The 27,868-nt window shown below is 48.9% G+C and overlaps 1 protein-coding gene across 9 annotated transcripts in view; it reads left to right on the top strand.

Annotated features, from left to right (window-relative positions):
* The window catches only part of EXD3 (exonuclease 3'-5' domain containing 3), a 250,109-nt gene that overhangs the window by 69,793 nt on the left and 152,448 nt on the right, over window positions 1-27,868 (top strand). For all 9 annotated transcript variants that reach the window (XM_074556339.1, XM_026796356.2, XM_074556342.1 and 6 more), the window contains 6 exons: window positions 5,686-5,750; window positions 10,109-10,276; window positions 11,487-11,654; window positions 22,361-22,414; window positions 22,834-22,973; window positions 23,757-23,857. In XM_074556339.1, coding sequence (XP_074412440.1) covers window positions 5,686-5,750; window positions 10,109-10,276; window positions 11,487-11,654; window positions 22,361-22,414; window positions 22,834-22,973; window positions 23,757-23,857 — 696 coding nt within the window. The remainder of the gene's footprint in view (window positions 1-5,685; window positions 5,751-10,108; window positions 10,277-11,486; window positions 11,655-22,360; window positions 22,415-22,833; window positions 22,974-23,756; window positions 23,858-27,868) is intronic.

Genomic DNA, 27,868 nt, shown 5'->3' with positions numbered 1-27,868 from the left:
TTGGAGCTCTGGAAATGGTGCTAAAGCAGAGCAATGTGTTGTTTCTGAAATTGTTTTGTGACATCTGATCCTCTTGTAAATTTGGCTCTGTTGGATTCAGTGGTGGAAATGGAGCAGGCAGTGCTGGCAGCATTCCCTGTCCCTGCTGCCTGAGCCCTGCAGGGAGCACCTCTGGCTGCCTGCAGTCCTTGGTGGGGACTCATCAGTGCAGCCCGTGGGGACTGGGATCCATCACCAAGTGCTGACTCACACTAACAAACTGAAAGGTTTATTTATGTTACATGTGCTCATTAAAGGGGGCACAGAATGAACACCTGGAAGGTGTCACAATCTGTGGGTTTTTACTGAGGAATTTTGTACCTTTTTAATTTGATCAGTTTATCCTCAGCGGTTCAAATGTAGGCACTAGAAAATGTATCCATTCATTTTTGCTCCATGTAAGTGATATTATTTCTCTGCCTGTTCTTCTGCAAAAGCAGCATACACTTTCTGTGAGCTGTAGCCACTTCTGAACAAAACTGAGACAAACTAGGTTTGGATAAGAGACTTTGATTAATTCACACATAACACACAATTTGTTTGTCCTCAGCTGCGATTTAAATGACCCAGAGTGGGTGTGCCCCTCATGCTGCTGGGACAGGAGAGGGTGAATGGCTCTGTTCACCCAAACACCCAGCTTGTGCATTGTCTTCATTGAGGTATTGGGGTTTTAAAGTCCAAACGAGACACCTGCTCTAAGGTGGTCATGGAAATACCTTGAATTTAGTTTTCCTTTCAGAACTACATCTCAAAGACATGTTGAGATAAGCAGGAGTTTTAGGAGTTTTCACTGATAACAGATTCCAGGGATTTATTGGGGCAGAAGGCACACAAAACAATAACTAATATTAAACATTCACTGATTGTCTACTGGGTGGGCTGGATATTCCATTAAACATCTATTAAAATTCAGTAAACTTGCAGTACAGGGGACAAGCTGGCTGCCTAAAGAAAATATAACCATTGTAGGGCAGCAGAGGGACAGCTCCCATCTCTGCTCTGGGACAGGGACAGCAGCCAGGGCACGGCTGGGGCTGGGCCAGGGCAGCTCAGGCTGGAGCTCAGGGCAAGGCTCTGCCCCCAGAGGGTGCTGGCACTGCCCAGGCTGCCCAGGGAATGGGCACGGCCCCGAGGCTGCCAGAGCTCCAGGAGCCTTTGGGCAGCGCTGCCAGGGGTGCCCAGGCTGGGGCTGCTGGGGGGGCTGGGCAGGGACAGGGGCTGGGCTGGGGGGTCCTGGTGGGTCCCTCCAGCTCAGGGGATTCTCTGATTCCATAAATTTGTAATTCATAATTAACATTTTGTTCTTGACTTTTCCTGTCTGTGGCTTTCAGCTGTGACAGTTTGGGGGCTGTGACCTTGCATTTCACTCAATTTTTCCACCTTCTTTGGGGTTGCTTTTTTTCATTCAGTATCTTTTCTTCTGCCAACTGTAATTCTTCCAGGTCTTGGGCCACAAGGCATTTAATGGCTTTGGGCACAAAGAGAAAGTGTCAGGAGGTTTTTTCCTTGGGAAATTTCCTCCTCTGGGGTTGGATGTCATCCTTTCCTCAGTTTCAGCTGCACTGGTGAATAATGCAGCAGAATTTTGCAAGGACACCACTGCAAACCTCACCACAAATCCAGTGCTTACCTCAGCAGCCCCCAGGCACTGCTTTTGTTGTGATCACAGCAGGGTTTGAGTGATGGATGCACAAAGGAAATGGAGAGAATGAACAGAAAGTAGTTTATGGTTTTCCTCAAAGGCACTTTTCTAGCTCAAAAATATAAGCCTTGTGGTTTATATGGTTTTGAAATGTAACCACAAATCTTGAGAACTGGAAGGCATTTGATTTACCATCTCCTGCAATTTTGGTACCAGGTTCAGGGCAGAACTCATTCATTTTCATAATGAAAAACAGTCAAAGGAAATATATTAATGCAAAATGTTTAAAACAGGAACATGCTACTGGGAGAAACTGTCAGTGCCAAAACTTGGGGTCTTTTGTGTCTTGTTGGAATTGGTGCAGATGTGTCTTTTTGAGATCTCCACCAAAGTGCTCTAACCTTGATTTGGTGAGGTTTTCCAGCTGTTTTAAGGTCTTCAACCCCCTTTTTTGGGAGCTGTGAAGGGTCAGTGCTAGAGTGAGCACTTTCTCTTGAGCTCAGTCTGGGAACTGGGAGGGCTCAGCCGCCTGGGACACATCTGACCCTCCTCAGCTGCTCACTGCTGGAGCAGGGAGACCTGCTTTCTCTGTCTTTCCACACTGGGTTTGGTGGGGTTTTTGTTTGTTTGTTTGTTTGTTTGGTGGGTTTTTTTTTGCTGTTTCTGCTGATTTTTCTTGTTTTTATTTTGCTCACAGAATGCCCCTTGCTAATAGCTGGATATCTCTTCAGGATGTAGGAGTCTCTGCAGGACCGAGGTTCTCTTTAGTGGAGCTTTTGGGTGTCCTTGGTGGCAATGATGGGGTTTTTCTGGCCACCATGCCCCATACTTGCCTTGTTCTTGTCCAGAGCTGAGCCCAGATGCCCTCATGGGTCAGTTCTGACCATCTGCTTCTCAGTCCCTTTGCTTTATCCCTCCTTCCCTTGTACTTCTCTCTTGCTCCCTGCTGTGTGGAGCAGCCACAAGATCTCCAGGTTTTTCTGGAAGGTTTGTGAAACTCCCTGGGTGCTCCTGTTGTTTTTCCTTGGATGTCCTGGTATTAGTTTATTGCTAATTCTCTTCTTCCTTCACGGATGAGGATGGACAGGTACCTGTCTGGTATCCCACCAGAGTATAGCAGTAGTTATTGATTAATTATCATTTTTCACACTCTAGGGGTGCCAGGAGAACCGTGAGGAGGACAGTCCTCCAAAGAGGTCCTGCAGGAGACAGAGCAGATGAGTTGTTCATTTCTTTCAGGAGACCTTCACATTTCCATCTTCTGTCTCATCTGGAGGGTGACTGGTGCAGCAGCTCCAGGTGCAGCAGGAGCTGCAGTGTCCTCCCTCTGCTGGAGGAGACAAGGACACAGGGTGGCTTTGCTCTCCTGCTTGTGTCTGGCTCTGGGAGCAGCTGCTCCTGGGTTGTTTTGTTATGTTCAGCCCCTGACTGTGCCTCATCCTGAGATTCCCAGAAGCCTCACCAGGTGAGGAACAGCTCTGTGCAGACACCAGCAGATTTCTCGGTTTCTCTCCTTGTTCAATCCCTGCCCTCTGTCATTGTGAAGCTATTCCCCCTTGTCCTATCCCTCCAGGCCCTTGTCCCATGTCCCTGTCCCGCTCTCCTGGAGTCCCTTTGGACACTGGAAGGGGCTCTGAGATCTCCCTGGAGCTTCTCCTCTGGAGTCTGTCCCCCAGGTGCGTGTCCCTCCTGTGCTGAGGAGTGGATGCCATGTTCCAGGGGCGCTCTGTGGAGATCACCCAGCCTGGCTCTGGGGCAGGGAAGGTGTCCCGGTGTCCCTGTGTCCCCTCAGTGTCACTCTGGGGAGGGAAGGTGTCCCTGTGTCCCCTTAGTGTCACTCTGGGACAGGGAAGGTGTCCCTGTGTCCCTGTGTCCCCTCAGTGTCACTCTGGGGCAGGGAAGGTGTCCCTGTGTCCCTGTGTCCCCGTGGCCGCTCAGTGTCACGCTGGCACCCCTGGCCTGGCTGGGACTGACTGCAGAGATGTTTTCCTCCTGCTGTGTCTGCTCGGGTTTCAGTGGCAGGGAGGTAAGGTAGGAAACAGTCAGTAAGAAAAGGGCTGGGTTTGTTGACTGAGGTTTAGAAAGCTTTTAACAAGTTGAATTATTGGTTGTATGTGAAGTCAAACACTGCTCTCCTAACTGCTCTCATTTCCTGTATCATTCCGGCCTGTTCCCTGCATTAATTACAGCTCAGATTTACAGTGTATTTGGTTACACACTGCGTTGCAGTCTCTTTTTTTTTTCCTCTGTGTGTATAAATTTCTTTGGGAGTCAGGCCAAGAGGAGAGTGTGCAGATATGCACACACACATGGACTGAATTTGACTGTAATTTGCTAATTTACTGGGGAGAAGAGATCTGGCTTTTCTTCTGTTTTGGTGTAAAAAGAGCCTTTTCTTTTTCCAGAGGAGGAGCAGTAGCTGAGAACAGCCAGTGTTTGGAGAGTTCAACATTTCAGAACAACCAGAGATGAGAGAAAATATTATCTTGTGAATTGTAAATGTGGCATTTTTAATTTGGCTGGTGTTTCCCAGAGGTTAGTGGATAATGGGAATATTATCATGCTCTTGGCTCAACCAGTAATCAGCTTGCTACTTCAAGTATTTTATAAATGCAGTGCCTCAGAGTTCAGCTGGATGAGGTAGAGCCTTTCACAGCTGAAGGAGTTTTTTGTGACCTGAAATATGAAGTGTGATGAGATACTGAGCATGAAATCTAGCATTTGGAAATGAGCTCTTTAGGAATTGTAAAACACAGAAGGTGATTAAAAGGAAGTTTCCTTTTCAGTTTAACATTTTTCTTTTCGCTGTATGAAAACATAAGAGGAGGTGCTTTGGGAGGATTGGTTTGGAGAGTTCATTCAGATTTTTAAATTCATTCTTCACATTTTAACCGTTGATGCTGCAGACGATTTTCATTCAGAATATTTTGTGTCGTGGTTTCATAAGTAAATTATTGTGAATTAAGCAGAATCAGATATCAAACATGTTACTCTTTTAAAATGAAATATTCCTAAACAATTGCTTTAGAAGTACTGGTGTGATGAATATTGCTATGATGAATAATGGCATGATGACTGTATGAGGAATGATAACACACAAAAGAAATACTGAATGCAAGTGCTGCAATAACTAGGTGAAAAGTAAGAGGAAAATTCCAAATAACCATTTTTTGAAATATTTGATCCTTCTTTGTTTAGCCTTGCCACTTACCAGAGCAGCCTTTCATGGTCCCTCTTGCCTGAATCCCCCTGCAGCCCCATTGTTGTGCAGCCTGGCAGGGCACAGCCCTGGGCACACCCAGGGCCCTGTTGTGGCCCAGAGTCACCCTCCTCCATCCCAGCTGGCCAGGAGCTTCAATGCAGAGCCAGGCATTGAAATCTGTGCTGGTCATCCCTCCCCGCCTGGGCTGGCTCTCCCAGGAGCCTGGGGAGGGTGGGGTGGGCAGGGTTAGGCTGGAGCTGCCCAGCACAGCCTGGGAGTGCAGGGTGCTGAGTTAAATCCTGCCCAGCACAGCCTGGGAGTGCAGGGTGCTGGGTTAAAGCCCAGCACATCTGGGAGTGCAGGGTGCTGGGTTAAATCCTGCCCAGCACAGCCTGGGAGTGCAGGGTGCTGGGTTAAAGCCCAGCACAGCTGGGAGTGCAGGGTGCTGGGTTAAATCCTGCCCAGCACAGCTGGGAGTGCAGGGTGCTGAGTTAAATCCTGCCCAGCACAGCCTGGGAGTGCAGGGTGCTGAGTTAAAGCCCAGCACAGCTGGGAGTGCAGGAGCAGGGGTGCTGAGTTAAATCCTGCCTGGCTGCTGGCTGGGATTTTGTCAGGATTTCAGAGTGCAGGGTTTTACACACTAATCCTGACTGGCAGTTGGAGCTTGGTGCTTTCCAGCATGGAGTAGCAGATTTCTCTGGGGTGAAACAATGCCCCAGTGTGTCTGAGCTGCCTCTACAGAGCCAATAAATCTGTTTTGTTTTGTTTTTCTCCCTCCTTTTCTCTCTTCCCCCTCCTGCAGGCCAGGACCCACTCGAACTGCTGCAAACCCTTCAGCTCCTGTGGACAAAGCAGGAGCTGGGCAAGGTAAGGCTGAGCCCTGCCCACAGCAGCTCTGGATGCTGAGCATGTCCAGGCACAGGACGCCGGGTCAGACCCGCCAGCCTTCGGGGCTGCTTTCATTCCAGCACTCAGGGGAAGAGCCTCTGCATTTGCAGCTACAAGTGAAAAGAAAAGGTAGCTTTGTGTGATGGGGAGCAGCTCAGGGGCTCCTAGAAAAGAGCTGGAGTTTCCAGGGCTGAGTTACAGAAGGAAAGAAAATCAAAGTTGCTTTTGTTTTGTTTTAAACACTTTTTTTGTCCATTAAATGGAGGATCTTGGGGGAAAGGGGAAGAATATTGCTGGTAGCTGAGAAAAATGAGAGTTGAATTTGGTAAGGAATTTGGTAGGATATATCAAAGCTTTCATATTTGAAGTATTTTTCTTTTTTTTTTTCTGATTTGGTTGGGTTTTGCCTTTTAGAGTGGTGAATGCAATTTACACTGCTGTCTAAAATTAGTGCTGTTATTTTTATACAGCACAACCTATGGGCTCTACACTGAGATTTTTCATAGGCAGTAAAATATATTTAGTCTAAGTTTGGAAGCTTGAAAACTAGCAAAACCAGCAGATGCAGGGTTGAGTTTTCCATGTTTAAGTCTGTGCTGCTCAGGCAGGTTCACAAGTGAAACGGTTCCTTTTCTAGGAGGCCCAGAGCCCTGCAGCTCCCACATAACCTCGTGGAGCATCTCCTGTGTGGAGTTGTCAGGGTCAGGGTTAGGCCCCAGCGTGGCTGAGGACCTGGTGGACGTGCTCCATCCTGGGTGTCTGCAGTGCTTACTCACTGTCCTGGGCTGCTGCTCTTAGACTTTCCATTACTGTTAGTCTGTGGTGGCCAGCTGGAATAAACAACTGCAAACCCAATGTGTGGTGCCTTTCCAAATGGTCACTCACTGGCGGAGACTTGAGCTCAGCAACTGTGAAACCTTGAGCTTTCCATCAAGTTTTGTTAGTCGGAGAAAAAAAATATTGTCCTTTAGGTCTGGAGGGCAGTTAATCCCACAAAACAACAGCAGGAAAGAGGAATCATCAAAATCTCTGCACTGGGTACTCTGGGACGTGTATGTGGATTGGGAAGAAAAATACTCTGGCAAAGAAGAAGCCTCCCATGGACGTGTCCTTTGGCAGAGAGCACTGCAGTGATTCTGCTGGGGATGGGAGAGCTGGAGGATCCCCAGGACCTGTGGAATCGCAGACTGGTTTAGGTTGGGAAGGAATTTAAGGCTCATCCAGTGCCAGCCCTGCCATGGCAGGGACACCTCCCACTGTCCCAGGCTGCTCCCAGCCCTGTCCAGCCTGGCCTTGGGCACTGCCAGGGATCCAGGGGCAGCCACAGCTGCTCTGGGCACCCTGTGCCAGGGCCTGCCCATCCTGCCAGGGAACAATTCCCAATTCCCAATATCCCATCCATCCCTGCCCTCTGGCAGTGGGAGCCATTCCCTGTGTCCTGTCCCTCCATCCCTTGTCCCCAGTCCCTCTCCAGCTCTCCTGGAGCCCCTTCAGGCCCTGGCAGGGGCTCTGAGCTCTCCCTGGAGCTTCTCCTCTCCAGGTGAGCACCCTCAGCTCTCCCAGCCTGGCTCCAGAGCAGAGGCTCCAGCCCTGGAGCAGCTCCATGGCCTCTTTTAGATTCATTCCTACAGCTCCATGTCTTTCCTCTGTTGGCCACCCCAGTGTGACCTGGGCTTTGCAGGTGCCCAGTGGGGTTTGCAGGTGTGTCCCCCCTCCAGGCTGTGTGCTGAGCAGGAAGGTGTTTCTCAGCTTGGAGGGTGCCCAAGGAAAGCCTTTCTGGAGCAAAGGAGAGGGCTGTGGTGAGCCCAGCTGCTGTGGGGGCCACAGCAGGAATGTCCCAGTGGGTTCTGACTTGTGCTGGTCAAGGTCAGGTCACTGTCACCAGGACGGGCTGAGCCATGCCCAGGGCTGTGCACCCACACAAAGTGCAGGCTCTGTTTTGAGGGGCTGGGCTGCTCTGCCCTCTGTGTGCAGCTCAGGGGGGTTGTGCTGCTGCTGCCCCCCACATGTCCACCCCAATAACTGAGGTGAGGTGGCTCAGGTCCAGCTCAGCTGCCCCATGGCTGGTAAGTGGCAGCAGCTTCTCTGCCTCTTGCTGTGGGTGCCTGTAGGTCAGTCCTGTCCATAGCTGGGGAAATCAGCCCCTGGGTCTCAAATCAGTGACCATGGGCAGGAATGTGTCTGCCAGGCTGTGACCCTGGAACAAGAAGTGGTCATTTCCTACATAGGAATGGCAGTTTGGGAATAACCAGGAAGCATCAGCAGACTGCCCGGAGCTGTGGGACTAGAAAGAGGGGATCAAAGCTGAATAAAGGACTGTGTAGTTTGAGCATCAGTAACATTTTCCTATTCCCATGATCTGTCAGGCTGTAGAAATCCCCCCAAGGAGCATTCCCTGCCATGGGAATCAATTGAAATGGAAATGGCAATTAGAAAAAAAAGTTTGAGAGGAATCCCTCTCTGGCAGAGGGACAGCCAGGCAGCACAGCACCCTTTCCTCTCTGATTTAGGTGTCTTGTGCCCTTTTTGTCCTCTGCCTTTGCCCCTCAGACCATAGCTGCCCTAGCTGAAGGCTCGCTGGGGGTTTGGGATGAGGCTTTCCCCAGCCCATCACAGCCTCACTGTACAAAGGCCACACTCAGACAGGCACAGCTCGATGGTGGCAGTGCTGGGAGCTGCTCTGCCTGTGCCAGCAGGACCTGCTGTCTGCTGCAGCCCTTCCTGCCAGAGCCCAGGCCCAGATCCAGCCCAAGGACGAGCTGAGCAGGGTGGTGGAAGCTCCAAATGTGCTGAAGTGAGGCTTTTGGGGGGAAAAAGCCATTTCCAAACAGTGCAGTGGAGTTGGCGAGTCGCTTTATTTTCCTTTGGCTGTTGTATTGGATGTTTGTGGTTGGATCAGAGCTCATCTTTGCCTTCTGCTGCATCTCCCAGCAAAGTTGGAGCCCTGTGTTTAACATTGCAAACTCTCGCCACAGGGAAAATTACTTAGAGGGAGAAATCTCTTATCTAAAGTCCCATCTCCGTTAGTCATCAGCTTTTTCATACTGCCTTTATAGCCTACTGAGAAAAAAACAGTTTCTGTCATAAACCATAGGTTCTGTGGGTTTTCCAGACATGAAAGACACTCTGGAAAACAACTGTCTTCCAGTAAAAATTGTCGATAAATAAAAAAAGAAAAAATTCATTGGCAAATTTTCTGTGGATTTTATTTTGTTTTCCATGTTGCTCTTCAAACTTTATATTGTTTCCACTGGAAGCTCCGAATGGGGCCATGAATCCAGTAAATTACAAGTGCTGGCTGCAGCAGGAATGAGCATCTTTTGGATTTGGCTTTTTAGCCAGAAAAGAAAGAGAGCAGCTGCTCTCAGTGATTTCTGGTTTTGTGTCTCTCTCTTGCCCTGCTCCACGCTGGTGATGTGCCATGCAGTGAGAGGTCCTGTGTGGGTACTGAGGATGCCACCTCCTCACCCTGCCAACCCTCCCAGCTCCCTGGAAACTACTTCTAATGTAAACATTATAGAGATACTGCTCAGTACTGCTAATTTATCACTTCTACCAGATGGGGAGTAAGTAGCCTATTAACATTCACAAAGTGAGGGTGCAATTCCTTCACATTTCTAAACACATCACCCTGGGATTCCTAAGATTTATGGCATGGAGTTTTCCCATGTTCTGAGCCCCTTTGTGGGGCCTTTAGGCTCATGGAGGTGTGCAGGGGCAGGAGGTGCTCAGGGAGCTTTTGGGGGAAGGAGCACAGATCTGGAGAATGACAATCTGACAGATTGAACTCAGATATTTCATTCACTTTGATCTGAGTGTAAAATCCAAACTCATTTGAGACTCCCAAATATTCTGATTGTGGGCACTATTGTGGCTGAAGTGGGCATAAGGTCAAATGTGCAGGTTTGTGGTGCAGCCATGAGGATGGGCTCTTGTTCTACACCTTGCAGGTATTTTAGAAGGCCAGGAGGTTTTTGAGCCCACTTCTCTACCTTCAATATTGCCATTTTCCCAATAACACCCCTCTCTCCAGCTAACTTCTCCCCCTCCCCCAAATCCCAAGCCCCTTTGTCTGCCCCACAGAACAACTTCTCTGTCTTTATGGGATAATTAGTGTGGACAATTGCTGCTTTTCCCATTGGGTTTGAGGTGCAGTGAGCCATGAAGGAATCTGTAATGACATGAAAAGTCACTGGAGGCGCGGATGGTGGCTGAATAGCAACAGTTACCTCTCTGAATAGATTAAATTAAAAAAAATAAAGCTTTGTGTTCAGCTGGGGGAAGGGAGGATTCACTAATCTTTTTGTACATGACAATGTGGTTTTGTATCTCGGCAGCTCAAGGAAGAAATCAGGCGGGGCTTTGCCAGACTGGAGGACCCTTTGGCAGCACTCCTGGCCATGCTGGAGAGCAGCAGCGACTGGAAGGGGAAAGGGCATTCCCTGGGGTATTGCATCACCACCGAGCTGCAGCTCTGGATAAAAGCACATCCTGCTGTCCCACAGGTTAGCAAAAGAGAAAGCAAGAGAGCTGGGAGAGAGGAGAGAACAATTAATTGCAATGTTCCTCAAGTATCTCTAGTTTCACTTTATTCCAAAGTCCAGTATCTTCTCTGTAGCCTTATACAGAGTGTGACAAGGTGTAAAACACAGTGAGATGTTATCTGTGGCATGCTGGCCTGAAAATGAAATCATATTGGGAGCTGTGCTGCCAGAGCTGTTTCCCCTCCAAAGTTGGGATTTCATCTCCCCAGATCAAACCACTTTGGTGGAGCGTTGCTCTTGCAGCCTTTCCAGGCTGGAGGCTCTCCCACTGGAACCCACATCCCTGCTGTCAGGAGAAACCCAGTTGCAGAAATCTGCTCTGTGTGTTCTTCCAGCTCTGCAAATAGAAGCCAGTTACTTTAGGATTGCTTAATTCCTGCCATATGGTGGGAATGCAGAAAATGGGAACAGCCTGCCTTTTCAGCAGCTGGATGATTAGTTCTGTAAAGTTGGGTCATCAGATTATATGTCCTAATGTTTACCATTCCTTCTGCCTTCAGACATTCTGACCTACTGAGATTTTCTCTTTTCTGTGAGATTTTGGCTCTGAACTGCAGGATACTTTTATATTTGTGTTGCTTCCTTTCCCATTTTTCCAAATTGCTCTGGTTAGATGTTGAGCTTACAGGTTCGGCAAAGTGCTACTGGCACTGAAATTCCTGTGTCATGAGTGAATGTTCATATGGGAGCACAAGGATTTAAATACCTGTGTCTGTGCACCTTTTGATGGTGCTTTTGCTTTCCCTACCCTTCATGCACCCAGCAGCAAGCCTGGGAAGGAAAATTGAATTCTTATGTTTGATAGGTGAGATCTCCCTGGAGGGGAGCTGCTGGATTCAAAGATTTTCTTTTGGGAACTAGGGGGGAGAATTTCTGAAGGGCTCTGTTAGCACAGAGGGTATTTTTCCAGTTTCAGATTTTACTTTGCACAAGGCCCTATCCCTTCTCCAGAATTACCCCACAAACATTTCATGTTCTTAAAGTGGGTGCTGTGGAAAAAATGTGCATCATATTGTTGTGATTTCTGCCTGCAGACTGCGTGGGGAAATCGGAGAATCCCTTCCAGAGGAATTTGCTTGCTCTGTTTAAACAAGCTGTGCTTTCAACCACTGTTGAATCGCAGCCATCTTTACCAAAGATGTTTGATTGTTTTTTTGGTTGTTTTTTGAAGTCTGGCACCAAGCTGAAGAAGCTGCAGGCCCGTGTGCTCGGAATGCTCTCCCAGTGCCCAGCTAATCTGCTTGACCCCCTGATTAGCATTTACCAGCTCCACACAGCAGACCGGAACTATTTGCTTGAACATGTCAGTCATCTTTATCTCCAGGGCAATTACAAAGAGGTGGGTCATGTCTTTCAAATAAATTTACCTTGCCAGCTCTCTGTGAATGTCTGTGTCCTTTTTTTTGGATGCATTTCAATGTGAATTCCATTTCATCCCAGCAGCTGCACGCTGTGAATGCTGCAGCTTAGTGTGCTCTTCCCATGTACAGGAGCAGCCTGGGCTCAACCTTGGCTTTTCTGTTGACTGAGGACAGAATGCCTGGGAATCCTCCCTCCACTGCTTTGCTGACCTTTGAAAGTAATGGGTTAATAGGCTTTAATTTGGAGAATTTAAGGGGATGGTTGTATTCTTTTTTGTTTTTCTTGTCCTTAGAAAGAAAAGAAGGGATTTTAGGCCTTGGTCGTAGACCTGCTGTGCTATCTCCAGCCCACCTGCAGCTAGAAAACCTCACTGGTCCCATGTGATTGCCCCAACCTTAGGTCTCAGTTGGAGGAGTTTTGAAGCCTCTTTACCACTGAGGCTCATATTCCAAATGTGTAACACCTCCTGTGTCTGTGTCTGGGTGGTTGACCCAGGCAGGAGTTCACCAGACCCAGGATCTGGGGTGCTTTACCCTGTTTCACAGCACTGCAGCATCTCCAGCATGGTTGCCCCATCCCTGAAATTGTTCCAGGCTGGCTTGGACAGGGCTTGGAGCAACCTGGGGTAGAGGAAGGTGTCCCCACCCATGGTAGGGGCTGGAACTGAATGGTCTTGAAGGTCTCTCCCAAGTATTCTATGATCTTTCTTTTTTAAAGGCAAAAGGGTTTGTTTTTCTCCCAGAAGCATGGTTCATTTGGATAGTATATAACAACTTGACCTTGTTAAGCAAAAGTAAAAATTAAAATAGCATTCTTAAAATCTTAAAAATAGCAGTCATAAAACCCTAAAATTCTTCAGTACAGCTGAATTCCCAGGTGACATCCTGGAATCCCATTCTTTTTGATTTCTTCAATACTGAAACAAAGATATTTTGTATTTGGTTCGAAGTTCCCTGGTAGCTGCTTGGGAGTTAGTCTTGTGCTCAAAAAGTTTTTGAATGTGACCATTTGACAATTACAACATGAAGAAATGTCTTATTTGATCATATTCAAGTGGGATTTTTAGGTTCATGGCTCCAAAAATATTTGTTGTTTTCATTAGAAATACAGTTCTTTCTAGATCCAGCTTTGGAAAGCTCTAGATTTTTTGGAGGAATTGTTGTTCTGTTTTTCTTCCCCAGCAGAGATCATTTACTGCTCATTCCCAGTATGAAGAATAGGAAACCTCAACAGCTTCTCACTCTCAGCCATAGCTTTCTTCTGGCTTTCTTTTGTTACCCGAAGGATGAATAGAATTCCCTTCAAAAATAACAGGAAGTCTTTTACTGCCCTTGGGGACTGAACATACCTAAGTCAAGCTAACCCCAAACAACCTGGAGCTGCGGCTCTGAGCATTGCAGTGGCTGTGGGTGTCCATCTGTCCTTCCCTTCCCCATCTCTCAGCTGGGGCAGTGAAGCAGACTCACATGTAGGATTGTTGGTTCTTCAGTCTCTCATCTGAAAGGATAGAAATCCATACAAATCCTGACTGTCATTATTTATTTTCTTGCTGTGTTTGCAATAAAACACCAGGCATTTTACAGTTCAGCACTTAAAAGGGTTTATAAAAAAGAGGGAGATGACAATTTTCATGGGTATATAGTGATAGGACAAGGGCAACTATTTTAAGCTGAAAGAGGAGAAATTTAGATGGGATATCAGGAAGAAATCCCTCCCTGGGAGGGTGGGCAGGCCCTGGCACAGGGTGCCCAGAGCAGCTGTGGCTGCCCCTGGATCCCTGGCAGTGCCCAAGGCCAGGCTGGGCAGGGCTGGGAGCTCCTGGGGCAGTGGGAGATGTCCCTGCCATGGCAGGGGATGGAGCTGCTCAGGCTTTAAAGTCCCTTCAAACCCAAACCAGTCTGGGTTCAGTGATTTATCCTAGAGCAGGTTATTCCCTTTGTCTGTGGTGTGCAAACCATGAATGTCCTCTGCCCTGAGAGTTAAGGCTCCTTTCCCTCATGGAGGTTTTGGAGAAGGTTCCCTTTGGGAAACGAGATTCCAGAGCTCCCTGGGGGTGCCTGTGGCACGTGTTTGTTGCTGGAGCACCTCTGGCCCTCCCTTAGCCTGGATTTGGGGAGCTGGTTGGAGGCTGAGCCTGGGGCTTGGGGCAGTGCTGGCACAGGAGAGGGGACAGGGGACAGGTTGTGGCTGTGCTTGAGCAGCAGGGGCTGTGCTGAGGAGGCACCTGCGGGGGAGCAGCGCCAGCGGATGGCACTGTGCTCCCGGGATGCAGGGAGCAGGCACTGGGAGCTGGGGAGCAGCGGGGATGTGCAGCTGGGGTTTGAGGTGTCTGGGCTGTCTGGCATTTTATCTTTATCTTCTTTTGTGATGGGACCGTGCAGCTGCTGGAGCAGCAGTGAGAGCTCTGAGAGTGCAGTGAGAGCACTGAGGGCTCCCAGCTCTGCTCCTTGTGGGCCCCATGGCGTGGGGACATGGGGGGTTCAGCACTCCCACTCAGGGAGTTCCAGTGGGGCACAGCAGCCTTGTCCCCTTCCCAGAACCCCTCTGAAGGCAGCTGTGGCTCCATGCCACCCTCCACCTGGGCTGTGCCAGAGCTGCCAGAGCCCTGCTGGCTGCAGGAGCCAGGGCACGGTGTGGGGAAGGGTCTGGGGACCAGGGGAACACCGTGTGGGAAGGGTGCTGGCTGTGGGGGGACGTGCCATGGGAATGCCCTGGATCAGTGCTGTGTGGGAAGGGCACTGGGTGGCAGTGGATGTGGTGTGAGAAGGGCACTGGGGTATTTGGTGAGGGGAGGGTGCTGGGTGCTGCTGGATTTGGAGTGTGTGGGAAGGGTGGTGGGTGTTTCTGCTGTGGGAAGGGCACTTGAGTGTCAGTGGAAGTGGTGCAAGAAGGACCCTGGGTGGATTTGGTGTGGGAAGGAGACTGGGTGTTCTGGTGTGGGAAGCGTGCCTGGTTTGGGGAAGGACACCCTATTCTGATGTGGAAGGACACTGAGTGTTGTGGTGTGGAAGGACCCTGGGTTTGGGGAAGTACACCCCATTGGGGCGCAGAAGGGCACTGGGTTTGGGGAAGGACACTGTGTTTGGGGTAGGACACCCTGTTGGGGCACAGAAGGACACTGGGTTTGGGGTAGGACACCCCGTTGGGGCACGGAAGGGCGCTGGGTTTTGGGTAGGACACCCCGTTGGGCGCGGATGGGTGCTGGGTGTTGTGGTGTGGAAGGACACCCCATTGTGGCACAGAAGGACACTGGATTTGGGGGAAAACACCCCATTGTGGCACAGAAGGACACTGGATTTGGGTAGGACACCCCATTGGAGTGTAGAAGGGCGCTGGGTGCCGCAGGACAATGCCGGGATTCAGCAGACCGGGGGTAATGCAGCGCGAGCGGGGCTGCGAGAGGCCCTGAATAGGCCAGGCTGTGCTGGAGAAGAATGAGGGGTAGGCAGAAGGCAAGCTAGTGTTTCATGGTCATCTTATGTTACACTTCAGCCTTTCAAAGAGTGTCTGGGGCTGCTTGAATGAACCTCTCTTGCACTGCGAATGCGGGAGCCCACAGACAAAGGGGACTCTTGTCACTCGCAGGCCCCTTTGGGGAATAAAAGCCATTGTCACATGAACAGGGGCAGTCTGGCAGGCTGTGCATGCTTCAGTGCCCCATGATATCGCTAAGTCTCAGCAGAAATCACATTCAGGGCCCTGTCAGCTTTGATTAGCGGGGTCTCATGACTTAATGTGCTGCGATATTTCATGTCTAAGGGTGGCGGCTGTCTTTCTGGGGGATGAATGCCCTCTATTGTCCACTGAGTTATTTTATTTACATTTTTTAAACAGCTTATAAAGGTAAAAAGATAGCTGTGCTTAAAGAAGAAAATCAAATTCCTTTGCTTCTGGATCAGCAGTGAGTGCTGCTCGGGTCAGATACAGTGAAACTTGTTTTCACAGTCAGCATCAAAGTTCTCGTCTTGTTTAACAGCTTTATAGTAAATTCTGAACAGGTGGCAGTGGAGCTGGGTTTAGGAAGGAAACAATAAATAATCTTTTTAGCCTCTGACAAGCAGAAATATTCCTGGGCCTGAGAGACCTCCCACTCCAGCCTCTGTGTCAGTGATTCGCAGAGTTTCTCTCCCCTTCATCACTTTGGTTCTTAAAAAAGAATATTGGATGAAGCCAGTAGTATTTTATATTTAACAGAATTTTCAGTTGCTGTCTGTTCAGATTTCTCTGTTTTCAAAAGCAGAGTATATTTTTTTCATCTAATGTTTTATCCATCAATTTCTAGAAATAATGAAGGCTTGTATATTAAATGTGGTTCATGTTGGCTCTTTCAATTAAGATAACGTGGGTTATCTGTTAGAGTTCAGTTAAAATTTGACATAAACTATGTTGGAATACCCAGAGAAGAAGTTGTGTAGCCAGAGAATTGCAGGTTTTGGTCAGCAGTACTGCTACAGACATAATAGAAAGGGTGATTGACCAGAGTTAAACTTAAAGGAGCACAAATACTCAGAAGTGTAAAATGCCCATCATGACCTTCAGTTTCAGTGCAGGGATTTTGTGAACAGAGCCAGGGGTGTTGGTGTTTGTAGCCCTCCTTCATCCATGGTGCTGGACTACACACAGTGTATCTCTGCAGATCTGTCAGCAGAGATCAGTGTTAGCATTGATTGAGCACATTAAAGGATAATCAGATTTTTGATTCCTCACTCTGGCTCTTTCTGAGCTGTTCTCAGGCCAGGGAAAAGGTCTCTGATACTGCTTATCTCCATTCACCACCTTAATTACACAAAGGCATGTTCAGCTCTTACTATTTTTTAAAGTGTGTTCATTTGTATTTTCTTTTTTCTTTTAAATTAAGAATCATATTGGCTCAGAAGCTGAAGGAAAATGTTACAGCAGTTGTTTCACCCATAAAGATGATGATGTTTCAGCATCCACCCCTTTTTCCTCTGAGCATACCCTGCTGCTGCTGCAGTGGCACGTGGCCTGCCCACTGGTGCCCCAGCCCAGGGCCATGGGCCATGCTGCCCTTCCCAGCCTCCAGAGCCACCTCTGCCCTGGGCTGGGCCTGGGCAATGCTGGGAGTCATAAATGAAATGGCAGATTGCTGCTCCTACTGCCAGAATGTCTGGGCTCTGGGACAGCCCTGGGGATGTGCAGCAGATCCAGCTGTGCAGAGTCTGCTGAGGTGGGCAATGCTCAGAGAATGAGCCAAGCAGTTAAACTCCACCTAAAACTGCTGAGGGACCTGAGGGACACAAATCAGAGAGGTCAGGTTCAGTTCCCTCTTCCCCTCACCTGTGCAGATTCCAACCTGCACTTGTACTTCTCTCCTTCTACCTCAAATTCTTTGGCTGGGAATAACCTGTCACTGCTCCATGTTGATGGTCTCACTCTTCCCTGGTTCCCTGAGTGTGAACCTGAGGAATGCTGTGTTTCCCTGGTTTCTGCAGACCTTCCCACAGCCAGCTGTGTATGAAGTGCCCTTTGAGCAGGAAGCAATCAACCATCGAACCTGATGTCATCCCCTTGAAGTGATGCACTCTGAGAGCTCAGCAAAGCTGATTAGCCTCAAGTTTGAAATGAGTGATTCCCAAACACAAAACAGATGTGCCCAATGATTAATACCTGGTGTGCCTTTTACTCAATTATTTCTGCCATTATCCAGGCTTTGATCACTGTGATTTTCTTGGAGTTGACGTTGGTTCCTCCTCTGCAAAGTCTCCTTCTGTTGTTTTGTTTATTCTTTGGGTTTTCAGAAATTCCCTCACCGTGTGTTCAGAAATAGTGCACTCAGTCAGGCACAGCCATCTCTGTGTTTGTGCTGTCCCAGCTCACGTGCAGCAGAGCCAAGAGCAGGAGTCACCAGCACCCACTGGTGTCTGTCCTGCCTCAGCACTCCAGGCACTTCTCCTGCACGAGGCAATTCCTCTGCTGCAAACCCCACCGTGGGAAAACTGCAGAAATTGTCAGTGCAGACACCACCCAAGTGCACATGCCCTTGCAGATAAGATCTTGTGTGGCTTCCTGCACCTCGTACTGTATGTGGAAAGAATAGTCATTTTTCGATGAGACAGAGCCAACTGCATTCAAAACAAGCCAGGAGGAGCAGGTATTGGTGCAGGGTGTCTGTGCTCCAGAGCACTCCCCACTTTCCCATACCCGTGGGTTGCATTTGCGTGACTGCAGGAGTGTTCTGCTGCTCGTGCCTGGGCCTGAACGTGTGAGGTTTAGGAAACTTCCCCCATCCTTTGGTCACTGCACCTACACCTGGGTTAGGTGGAATTCAGTGTCATGTTGCCCAGCTTTCAATTGTGCCCTAGACTCAACCAGCTCTCTGCTGTATTTTAGGGATTTATCCTTGGCATACAAAACTATTAGAAAATGTCCAGATGGGATTTTTGCATTCACCATCATTAAGTCAAACAATGGGCCAAAGCTCCCCAAGGATGAGGAGACTCAGGGGCTTGGGCAGAGTTGGATCAGCCATTGGCCATCAGCTTTTCTCCTGCCCTAAGCAGTGCATGCAGTGCATTCATCACATCCTGCTCCCAGGCACGCTTGGGGGTTCAAGGCAAGAGAGGGACCAGCCTCCCCCACGTTTGTTGTCATCTGTGGGAGTTTAGTACAGGTTGAACACTTGTATGTGCTGCAATAATGATAATTATTGCTGTTATTAGATTATGCTAGAAACTCTCTGTGGATGAAACATATTTTTGTGCAAAGGCTCCTCGTACCACCAGCCATGACAGTAATATTCTCTTTGGGGTTTGAGGGAGTGTGTAGACCCTGATACCTGTCAATATCTCAGCATTCCCTAGAGCTTGCCCATGTTCCTGCCTCACGTTTTGGCCCTTTCTGACCAGCTGGTGAAGCTGGGGGTTCCTGCTGCCAGGATCTGGGCAGCCCTGCTGATCCAGCCCGAGGATGGATGCTGGCACTGCCAGATTCCAGCTTGCCTGGCTCGCCCTGCAGCCCAGCACTGCACAGGGGCTCTGCGTGGGGAGGGGGTTTCTCACTGTTCACTTACAGCCCACTCGGCCTCATTAAAGTGTTTGTTTTCCGAGTCAAATGAGCCTGCGAATGAGGTGTTGCTTTGCTGGAGATCTTATCGGCTGTAAACAGACTGTTAAAAATAGGGTCCTTTTACACAAAACTTGTTTGTGGAGTGAAACAATTCAAAACACGATAATAACAAAACAAAATCTTAAAATAGCTCGGAGCTGAGACCACAGACACAGCTGCCAAGCACTTTCATCTTTATTACAGTTACTCATATCTCTTCTCTTACTATTCCCATTGTAAACAGACTGATGTTATCTCTGCTGGCCTCCTGCTCAGCCCAGCCCCTGGACCTGCACCCTGATCCAGCCTGGTGCCTGTTTCTAGGGCCCAGCTCACGATTCTCCTTGCACGTGTGGCTTCAGGCATGGAGGGGGCAGGTGCCCTGCTCCTGGAGTGTTCCCTGTTCCCAGAGTGTTCCCTGCTCTGGGAGTGTTCCCTGTTCCAGGAGTGTTCCCTGTTCCCGGAGTGTTCCCTGTTCCCAGAGTGTTCCCTGCTCTGGGAGTGTTCCCTGCTCCTGGAGTCTTCCCTCTTCCCAGAGTTTTCCCTGTTCCCAGAGTGTTCCCTGCTCCGGGAGGCTCTGCCGGCAGCACCATCGCTCTCCCTGCTCCATTGCCTGCTGCTGCTGGAGGATGTTCAGTTGCTGTTAAAAACCAGCTTATGGGCCAGGCTGCCCAGAATGGAGTCATCATCCCTGGGGATGTTCAAAACCACGTGGGGATGTGGCACCCGGGGCTGTGGTTTGGCAGTGAACACTGTGGTGGTGCTGGGTTGATGGTTGGGTTTGGTGATCTTAGAGGTCTCCAGCCGTGCAGGCTCCATGAATCTCTGTGGGATTGGAGCTCCTGTGTCCTCCAGGCCTGCTGTGGGGGAGCTGTGTCTGCCAGCCCTGGGCAGGGAAGGGACAAATGAACATCTGTTGTTCTGCACCCTTGGGGACAGGGTGGAATATCCAACCAGGGAGAGAGGAAAACCCAACCTGACACCACACATGTTCATCTGATTAAGTCACCTGTACAGTTAGTAGAGCTGGAGATAAACCTCTGCCACGTAGATAACAGTGCTGCAATTAGGTTAATCTGAACATTAAAAAGCCATTAGGGAGCTGTTGGATGTTGCAGTTAAAACTAAGGCTACAATAGGAGGTACTAATGAGATCAAATGATGAAATAAGGCCTGGAGAGTTGCAAATATTTTCTTCTCTCTCTCTCTCTTTTTTTTTTTTTTATGATTTCTTTTGATTCAGCAAACTTGAGGAGCTGGGAGGAAAGCAAAACCAGCTACCAAAGCTTTGGGGACCCAAATCCCTTTTCCACATCCACACCAGAAATAGCAACTTTCAACTTGAGAATAATCACTCAGCTTGAACATTGTGTTGTTAAACTGATAATGTAAGAGGAAAGAAGCAGCTCTTTGCCTGTGAGCTGTGGAATAGTTACAAAGTCTGGAGTTGGAGAGGTTTGGTTGAGGTTTAGCTGGGCTAAGCAAAGCTCCTGTGTGTTTCTGTTCAGTCTCTGTGTTAATGATGATTCCTCTTTTTGTCACTTAAAATTCTTCTCTTGATTTCTCTTTTGAAGATGAAGCCTTGACTTCCAATGAAGCAGTGTTAGAAAACACAAACCACACAAACTTCCCCAAAACCAAACCTAAACCAAAGCAAACAGAAAAAACTGTTTTCCCACCTCTAAGTGGGGCAGTAGAGTAAAGCAGCTGAATTTCCATGGCATGTGTTGCTTCTCTGCTCTTGCACACTCAGTGTGTGATGCAGTGGGTGAAATACAGGCACCAATTCCCCAGAAAGGAACACAATCCACTGCTGCCGCTGAGAGCAGGGTTGGGCTCTGAGGTGCCTGGGGCTTGTGTGGCCCTGCAGGACATGTGTGCCAGTGATGAGGTGACTTCAGGTGGCACTTGAGTCATCACAGGAAATTAATTTCAAGGCATGTGCCTGCCCCCACTTGGGTTATTCTGTCTTTTTTCCAGAAAAGTTCCATGCAGGTGACATGTAATGGTGGGGTTGTCTTTCCCTGGGGAAATACACACTTGGTACTGCATTTTGTTTATGTGTTATGGGGTTTATTAGGAAAATGGGGACAAACATTTTAGCAGGGCCTGGAGTGGTAGGGAAAGAGGTGACGGTTTTAAACAAATAGAGAGGAAATTTAGATTAGATATAAGAGATTTTTTTTACAGGAGGGTGGTGAAGCCCTGGCACAGATTGCTGAGAGAAGCTGTGGCTGCCCCATCTCTGGAAACATTCCAAGTCAGGCTGGACAGCAGCTCTGAGCAACCTGATCCAGCTGAAGATGTCCCTGCTCACTGCAGGGGGATTACAGCTAAGTTGCCTGTTAAAGGCCCCTTCCAACCCAAACCAATTTACTATTCTGTATTCCAACAATTAGCACAGCTCTAACGTGTATCCATTTTGACAAATGTGTCGTTTTCCTGGTCTTTCTCCCAAATCAAAATCAATCCCCAAGAGCAAGGAAACCTATGGAAGAGAAGAGCTTTTCCTCCAAGCCCTTCCACACTGTTTTTATCCTGATGTGAATAAACAGGTGTTTGTGAGCTCAGTGGATTCCATCCCATTGCTGGTCAGTTCTGCACAGGTGCTCTGCCAGGATCCCAGGTGTATTTTCAGCCCTTTGGGAAAATCAGCCTGACTTGGCAGAGGTGTTGGAAGGACACTCCGTGTCCACCCTCCTCACTCCCGGTTCCCTCTTCAGCTCTGACACACAGAGGTGCTCCAAGGCTCCTTGCCCTGACTGCCCCAGTTTCTGGCACAGGGCACTTTATTAAAGCCACCCATTAAGTGCTTATTCTGTATTTGGGGTCCAGGTGTTCTCACACACTACAGAAATGAGACACTCACCTCCTGTAAACCCTAATCTGTGCCTCCCAAGCAGGGCACAGTTAGAGCTTCGTCCATTCCTGTGGTCCCCAGCTGGGATGGGACAGGCAGTGGCTGAACCAGCTCTTCTGAGTTCCTGCCATTCATCCCAGCAGGTTCTAGAAGATCCTGATTTGGATCAGTTTGTGAACGTTGCAGGTCTTGGCTTATCAAAGACTCAGAGATCCCACAAAAGGGAAAAATACATTTCTTCCCATGTTGCTGCCTGTGGTGACCCTGGGTGCTTTCAGGGCTGTGGAATGACTCAGGAATTAGAGAAACTGTAACCTTTTGATTTCAGGGTGTTTAAAATCTTGAGTTGCTTTCACAAAATGCAATTGTTTTACAAAACTTCAGAGGCAGAGCAAGACTAATAAGGGTGGCTCAGTAAGTTATGGTGGGTCAGGTGTTTTTACCATGACATTGATAGGAAATATCTATCCCAGGTGGTTTTGTCCAAGTGCTTCACTTGCTTTCTGCCCAACAACTTGATCTTGAATTTTTGCTCCAGAGGCTGTTGATACTCAGATATGCAGCTCTGCCAGGAGTGTTCTTGTACTTTTGTGGAATCATTGTGGCCAAATGTTTGCAGGATTTGTGCTTGACAACATTACAGAAATAATTAATACATTAAAAATGTGTATAACAGCATTTTTATTTCACTTTGGAATAATGCCCATTTATCCACTGTAGAGTTCTTCTAAATACACAACTTTTTTCATGTTTTCTAGGCAGCCATGCTGAGTATTAAGCTGAAATTACAGCCATATCAAGATGTAGAGAAGGTGAGTCATTTTATCTGCAGGCTTCTCTGTCATCAGATCCACCTTTTGTTAGCAGGAGATCCATCAGGGCCCTCCAAGTCCTGCTGCCTTTCACCTGAGGCTTTACTCCATTCCCAAGAAGTCCCTGTTGTGTGGTTGATGTACCTTTCCATCAAGGTTAGGCACAGAGTGTTTTATTAGCCCCCATTACACATTTCACCTGGTTTTTCTGGCTGCAGCCCCTCTGGAACAAATCCTGGCAGTGCTCATCACTGAGGCAGAGATCAGTACTCTGCTGCACTGAAGGTTTTGCTCATATTTGTGTTACAAATGTCACAGCACTCCTGTAGGCAGCACTGGTGGCTTGGGCAGGGTTGGGACTCGCTCTCCTGCTCCATGGGGATCAAAGACAGGCGCTTTAACATAATTCCTTCTCCTAGATGTGTACCCCACTACTGCTCCAGGATAAAGCCAACTTGGTGGAGGAATATGTGGCAGAATATCCCGAGGTCCAGAGGAAGCTCTTGCAGACCCTGGACACATGGTGTGAGCCCAGCTTCAATATCAGGGACATCATAAGGTAGGAACACTTGTCTTTCTGAACAGCTGGGGCCAAGGTGCTGCCAGAGCACTGTGTGTCTGTCCCCTGGCTGTCTGTCTGTGATTGTGTCCCAGTGTAAGGGAGTGCAATATATTGACTCTTTGGCTGAAAAAGGGAAAATTCTGGTGGCTGTGTCAGAGCCTTCTCCAATGGCCCAGGCTGTAGAACAGAGGAATCCTTGCTATTGACAGATGCTGCATTCCTGCCAAGATGAGACCTGTGCAGGACACCCCAGCAGCAGAGCAGTATCAAAGCTTCCTGGGGAGGTTGGAGCAATCAGCCTCTTCTCTTCGCTGCAGACAAGGGTGACTTTCAGTATCGGTCGTACAGGTTTGGCAGGAAGATAACACTGTGATGAAGTGGCAGAAAAACAAGAGATGCAAGTGGTTAACCTTCCTCTGCTCATCAACTCCTGGTGTGTGTTTTCACTTCTGAATTGCCTCTCATTCGAATAACTCCTGTCGCTCAGAGCCAGCAGCACAGAGTCACAGTGTAGCTGCAATAGCTGCTGACAGCTCTGAAAAAGACATGAAAAGGAGTTGCTCACTTTCTCTTTCTTTAAAATGAGCCTCGGGACTTGCTTCAAGTGGTTGACTGAAATTTGTGTGGTTGTGCTGTTGCCTTTTCACTCTATCTTGGGAAAGGCAGGGCCTGTCCTCCTCAGCATCCTGCAAACCCCAATCCCTGTGCTGGTAAATGTCTGCTGTTTGGGAAATATCCTTTGCATGATGCCACAGATGTGTCTCTCTGGTGTTGTTACAGACCCTATCAAGGCCTGTCCAAGTGCAAACCCGAAAAATTGAACCGCAGAGTGCTCAGTAAGCTCATCTTCAGGCTCCTGGAGAGATTCAACGTTGACTCAGGTATGGGATATTACAACATATTGTGGACTTATCTCAGTAATAAAGAACAAAGTCAATTTGTCTTCTTCCATGTTCATCAAGGAACCTTTGCTGTCATTTATCCTGGGGAATTTCAGGGTTTAATTAATGACATTGAAAAAACAAAGCTGGCAAGTTGTGGGAATTATCACTTTGTGCTGTCAAAGAATGAAGTGCTGGTGACTAATAGACTGCTTCTGCCACGATCTGAAATAAATCCTGACCTCAGCATGGCTCTGCATAAACACACCATGGTCAGCTCTGAGTTATGACTCCATTCCTCTCACATAAGAGGCAAGTCATTATTCACTGGGGATCTGTTTTCTTGGGCTGTGGGTGCGTCAGCTGGGAGGAGATAACCCTTGGGAAGCAAGAGCCTCACAGCCCTTTGTATTCTTTGCATAAACTAGGGTTGGTGGGGGGAATTTTAAGGCTCTTGCAACCTTACAAGAGAAGTGGCACATTTTCCATCACTTCATCAACAGATCTCTAACAAAATCTGCTTTGCTTTGGTTCTTAGTGGGCACTGTTGATTTTTTCTTCTCTTTGGGGCCTTGCACCAGACCCTTTTAGGTGCACCATTAGCTTTTACCCTGCAGAGGTTCCCATCATCAACCCAAGGTATGCAATTCTCTTTTCTTGGACTGAAAAGGGTTTTCTAACCACAAATTGTGGGCTTGTTACACCTGTCAGCAACACTATTGCATATTAATCGTCAGACTGGTGTTCAAAAGTTACCAAGATAAACCTTTCAAACCCTCACTGGAAGAGAAGTGAATATATTTAAACCCAGCACATTCATGTGAGAGCTGAGACATATGGGAATAATTTATTTAGAAATTAAAAGCTTCCCAGGAGTTCAGTAGTTTTCCCTCCTTGACTGTCATTCAGTTGGCTGTGTTGTCTTTGATGATCTGCAAAGAGAAAAGTGTTGTTCCTCTTTCCTTATGAAAGCTCCACCAAGGGCTTGATATAATGGTAGAGGTGAAGTGATGTAACTGTTCACATGCAAAATCCTGAGAAATAATAATTAAAGAAAAGAAAAATCTAGAAGAGGAGCATGTGTTGGGCTCAGGTGCACTCCATGGGATGCAGTGCTTTGACCTAGTGATGCCTTCCAGATGTTGTAGCTGCTGCTAATGGCCAGATCTTTCTGGTCCTCCACAGCCATTCACTGGTGAGGAGATTCCTTGGGGTAAATACAGATCCCATTCCTTCCAGATAAATGTCCTTCCAGGCAAATGTCCTTCCAGATAAATGTTCTTCCAGCGCTTTCTCCCATGCAAACTGCAGTGTCTGCAGTGCAAGACAAGGCCTCGCTCAGGTGGGCTGCCCACCTCTGCTGGTGTGAGAGGGGATGTGGGCACCTGGTTTGGACTTCAGCTACAGCCAGTGCTGGGTGACTCCCACAGTCCCAGAGAGGACAGTAGGTGTTTATTTTTTACATCATAGCACGAGCAGGAATTCCCACATTGCTAAACTGTGGCTGTCAGTCTCCTTTGAAGTGCTTTGGAAGGGAATGAATACCTGCAGAGGAATTGCTGCCTTAGTGCTGGGCATGCTGGAACTGAATTGGGAAATGCTAGCAGCTGGAATAATGTGCCTTTCTTTGTCTCCCCATCTCCCCCTCCCTTTCACTGAATTTCCGAGTGTTCTTTCTCCATTCTTTAGTAAAAGTAAGTCTGACTGGGAGGGAAAATTACACAAAAAGTAAGCAGCCTGGGCAAAGCATACAGATAAAAGAAACCCTCATTTCTCTTGTTCTGAGCAGCTCCCCCAGATGCTGGTGGTGAGGCAGAGCTCACACTTGTCACCTCACCTGGGCTTGTCTGCTGCTGTGGCTGCTTTCGGTCTCCTCCTCCCGTGACTCCCACTCGCTGTGAGAGCCTGAGAGCAGCAGCAGGGAGGGAAGTGGCTTTGATGAGAAGGGCTGGAGCAGGATGGGGTTTCTGGGTATGAGAAAGCAAACTTGTGTGTGACTCAGTTCTTGCAGTTCCAAACCGACTTGGAGATTTCACTGCTTGAGCTCACTCTTGCCCACTCACAGTAAATCACACTGACTGCCAAACACAGCTGAGGTGTCCATCAGCAACTGAGAACACTCCTGGGAACTGCCAGCCCTGAATTTCAGAGCCAGATAGGAGGTGGCCCAATTAAAAAAAGATCTCACACCTCAGGGAAAAAAAAAAAAATAAAGCTATCCTCTTAGATTAGTCTTCCTGTTCTTTTTCAGAGCTGTATTTCAGTATTCCTGTTAAGTCCCAAACAGGGCATGGGAAGTGGGCTGAGTCCCAAAGGTGTCCCAATAAACTGTGTGTGGATTTCATTTAATTACCTTTATTGGGGGAGGAAGAAGCTGGGCAGAAGTGGTGTGTGATTGAGGAAACTGAGGTTTATAGAGTCTTTCCTCACACCTGGGTCAGTGTGCTTGGGCTTAACGAGCCTGTAGCTTTTCCAAGCTAATTACTTAATAGTCTTTGGAGACCCTGTGAGATCGACTTTACAAATGCAAGTTTCAGTCAAAACAGATCTCAGAGGTGAGGGAACAGCCCTGTCCAGGGCTGGCATGGTTGAGTCTGTTCTCTGCTGTGGCTTGGCACAGCCAGGACACAGAGAGAGCCCAGTGATGTTTTTCGTTGACAATTCCCAAGTCTGAGGTGGAAAGGATGCCGCTCCAAGAAGTGTAACAGCCTCATCTGTTGGGTTTAGTGCCTCCGTGCCAATGAGGGAGATGCAAGGGGAGGGACAGAGGGGCAAGTGGGGAACCCGAGAGCCCCGGTGCCGGGGGGCTGTGCCGGGACAGTGACAGACAAGCGCCTCCGGTTCCGAGCGCTGTGAGCGAGCGTTTGCCGCGGGGATCCCGAGGTTTCTGACATGAACCAGCAGGAATGTTCCCGTCGCTCGAGCACCCACTTGTCCGTGTGGTTTGAGGTGGGATTTCCGTCCGTGTGACCGCCCCGCCCGGGCCGCGCTGCCGGGAGCGCCGTGCTGGGGGCAGCAGAGGGCAGGAGAGGGCTGTGCACGGCCACAGCTGCACAGGTGAGCCACAGCTGGCCACAGCTGCACAGGTGAGGCACAGCTGGCTTCACATCCTCAGGGCTCGAAGAGCTGACAACCCATGTCCAGGCAGGCACCAGTGAGAGCCCCAGCTGAGGCCTGGGAGCCCTCACCAGGCAGAAGATGCTCTGTTAGAAACAAGGGAATGACTTGTACAACTTAACAGGAATGCCTTTGGAGGGAGGGCAGGAGGTTATTCCCTTGTTTTGCTCCTGACTTCCATGGTGATTTTCCTCCAGAGTGTTTTAACTCCGGTGTTAAATACCAGCACAGCTCTCCATTCTGATGTCTCTCTTAACAAGTTACCCTTCACCCTCATGTTTTTCATAGAATTCCCAACTGGTTTGGTTGGAAGGGACCTTAAATCCCATCCAGTGCCACCCCTGCCGTGGCAGGGACACCTCCCACTGTCCCAGGCTGCTCCCAGCTCTGTCCAGCCTGGCCTTGGGCACTGCCAGGGATCCAGGGGCAGCCCCATCTGCTCTGGGCACCCTGTGCCAGGGCCTGCCCACCCTCACAGGGAACAATTCCCAATTCCCAATATCCCATCTAGCCCTGCCCTCTGGCAGTGGGAGCCATTCCCTGTGTCCTGTCCCTCCATCCCTTGTCCCCAGTCCCTCTCCAGCTCTCCTGGAGCCCCTTCAGGCCCTGGCAGGGGCTCTGAGCTCTCCCTGGAGCTTCTCCTCTCCAGGTGAGCACCCCCAGCTCTCCCAGCCTGGCTCCAGCCCTGGAGCAGCTCCATGGCCTCCTCTGGATCCATTCCAGCAGGAGCTGGGCCCCAGGGCTTTGCAGCTCTGCAGTTGGGATCTCCCCAGAGCACAGGGGCAGAATCCCTCCTTCCCTGCTGCCCACGCTGGGGATCTGCCCAGGGCAGGGGGTTCAGGGCTGGGGCAGGTCCAGCTCGGAGCCGCAGCACCCCCAGGTCCCTCCCAGGGC

This window comes from Zonotrichia albicollis, chromosome 21, assembly GCF_047830755.1.
Source record: "Zonotrichia albicollis isolate bZonAlb1 chromosome 21, bZonAlb1.hap1, whole genome shotgun sequence".
NCBI classification, from domain to species: Eukaryota; Metazoa; Chordata; class Aves; order Passeriformes; family Passerellidae; genus Zonotrichia; species Zonotrichia albicollis.
The sequence above is the reverse complement of the archived record's forward strand: the minus strand, read 5'-3'. Positions and strand labels throughout refer to the sequence as shown.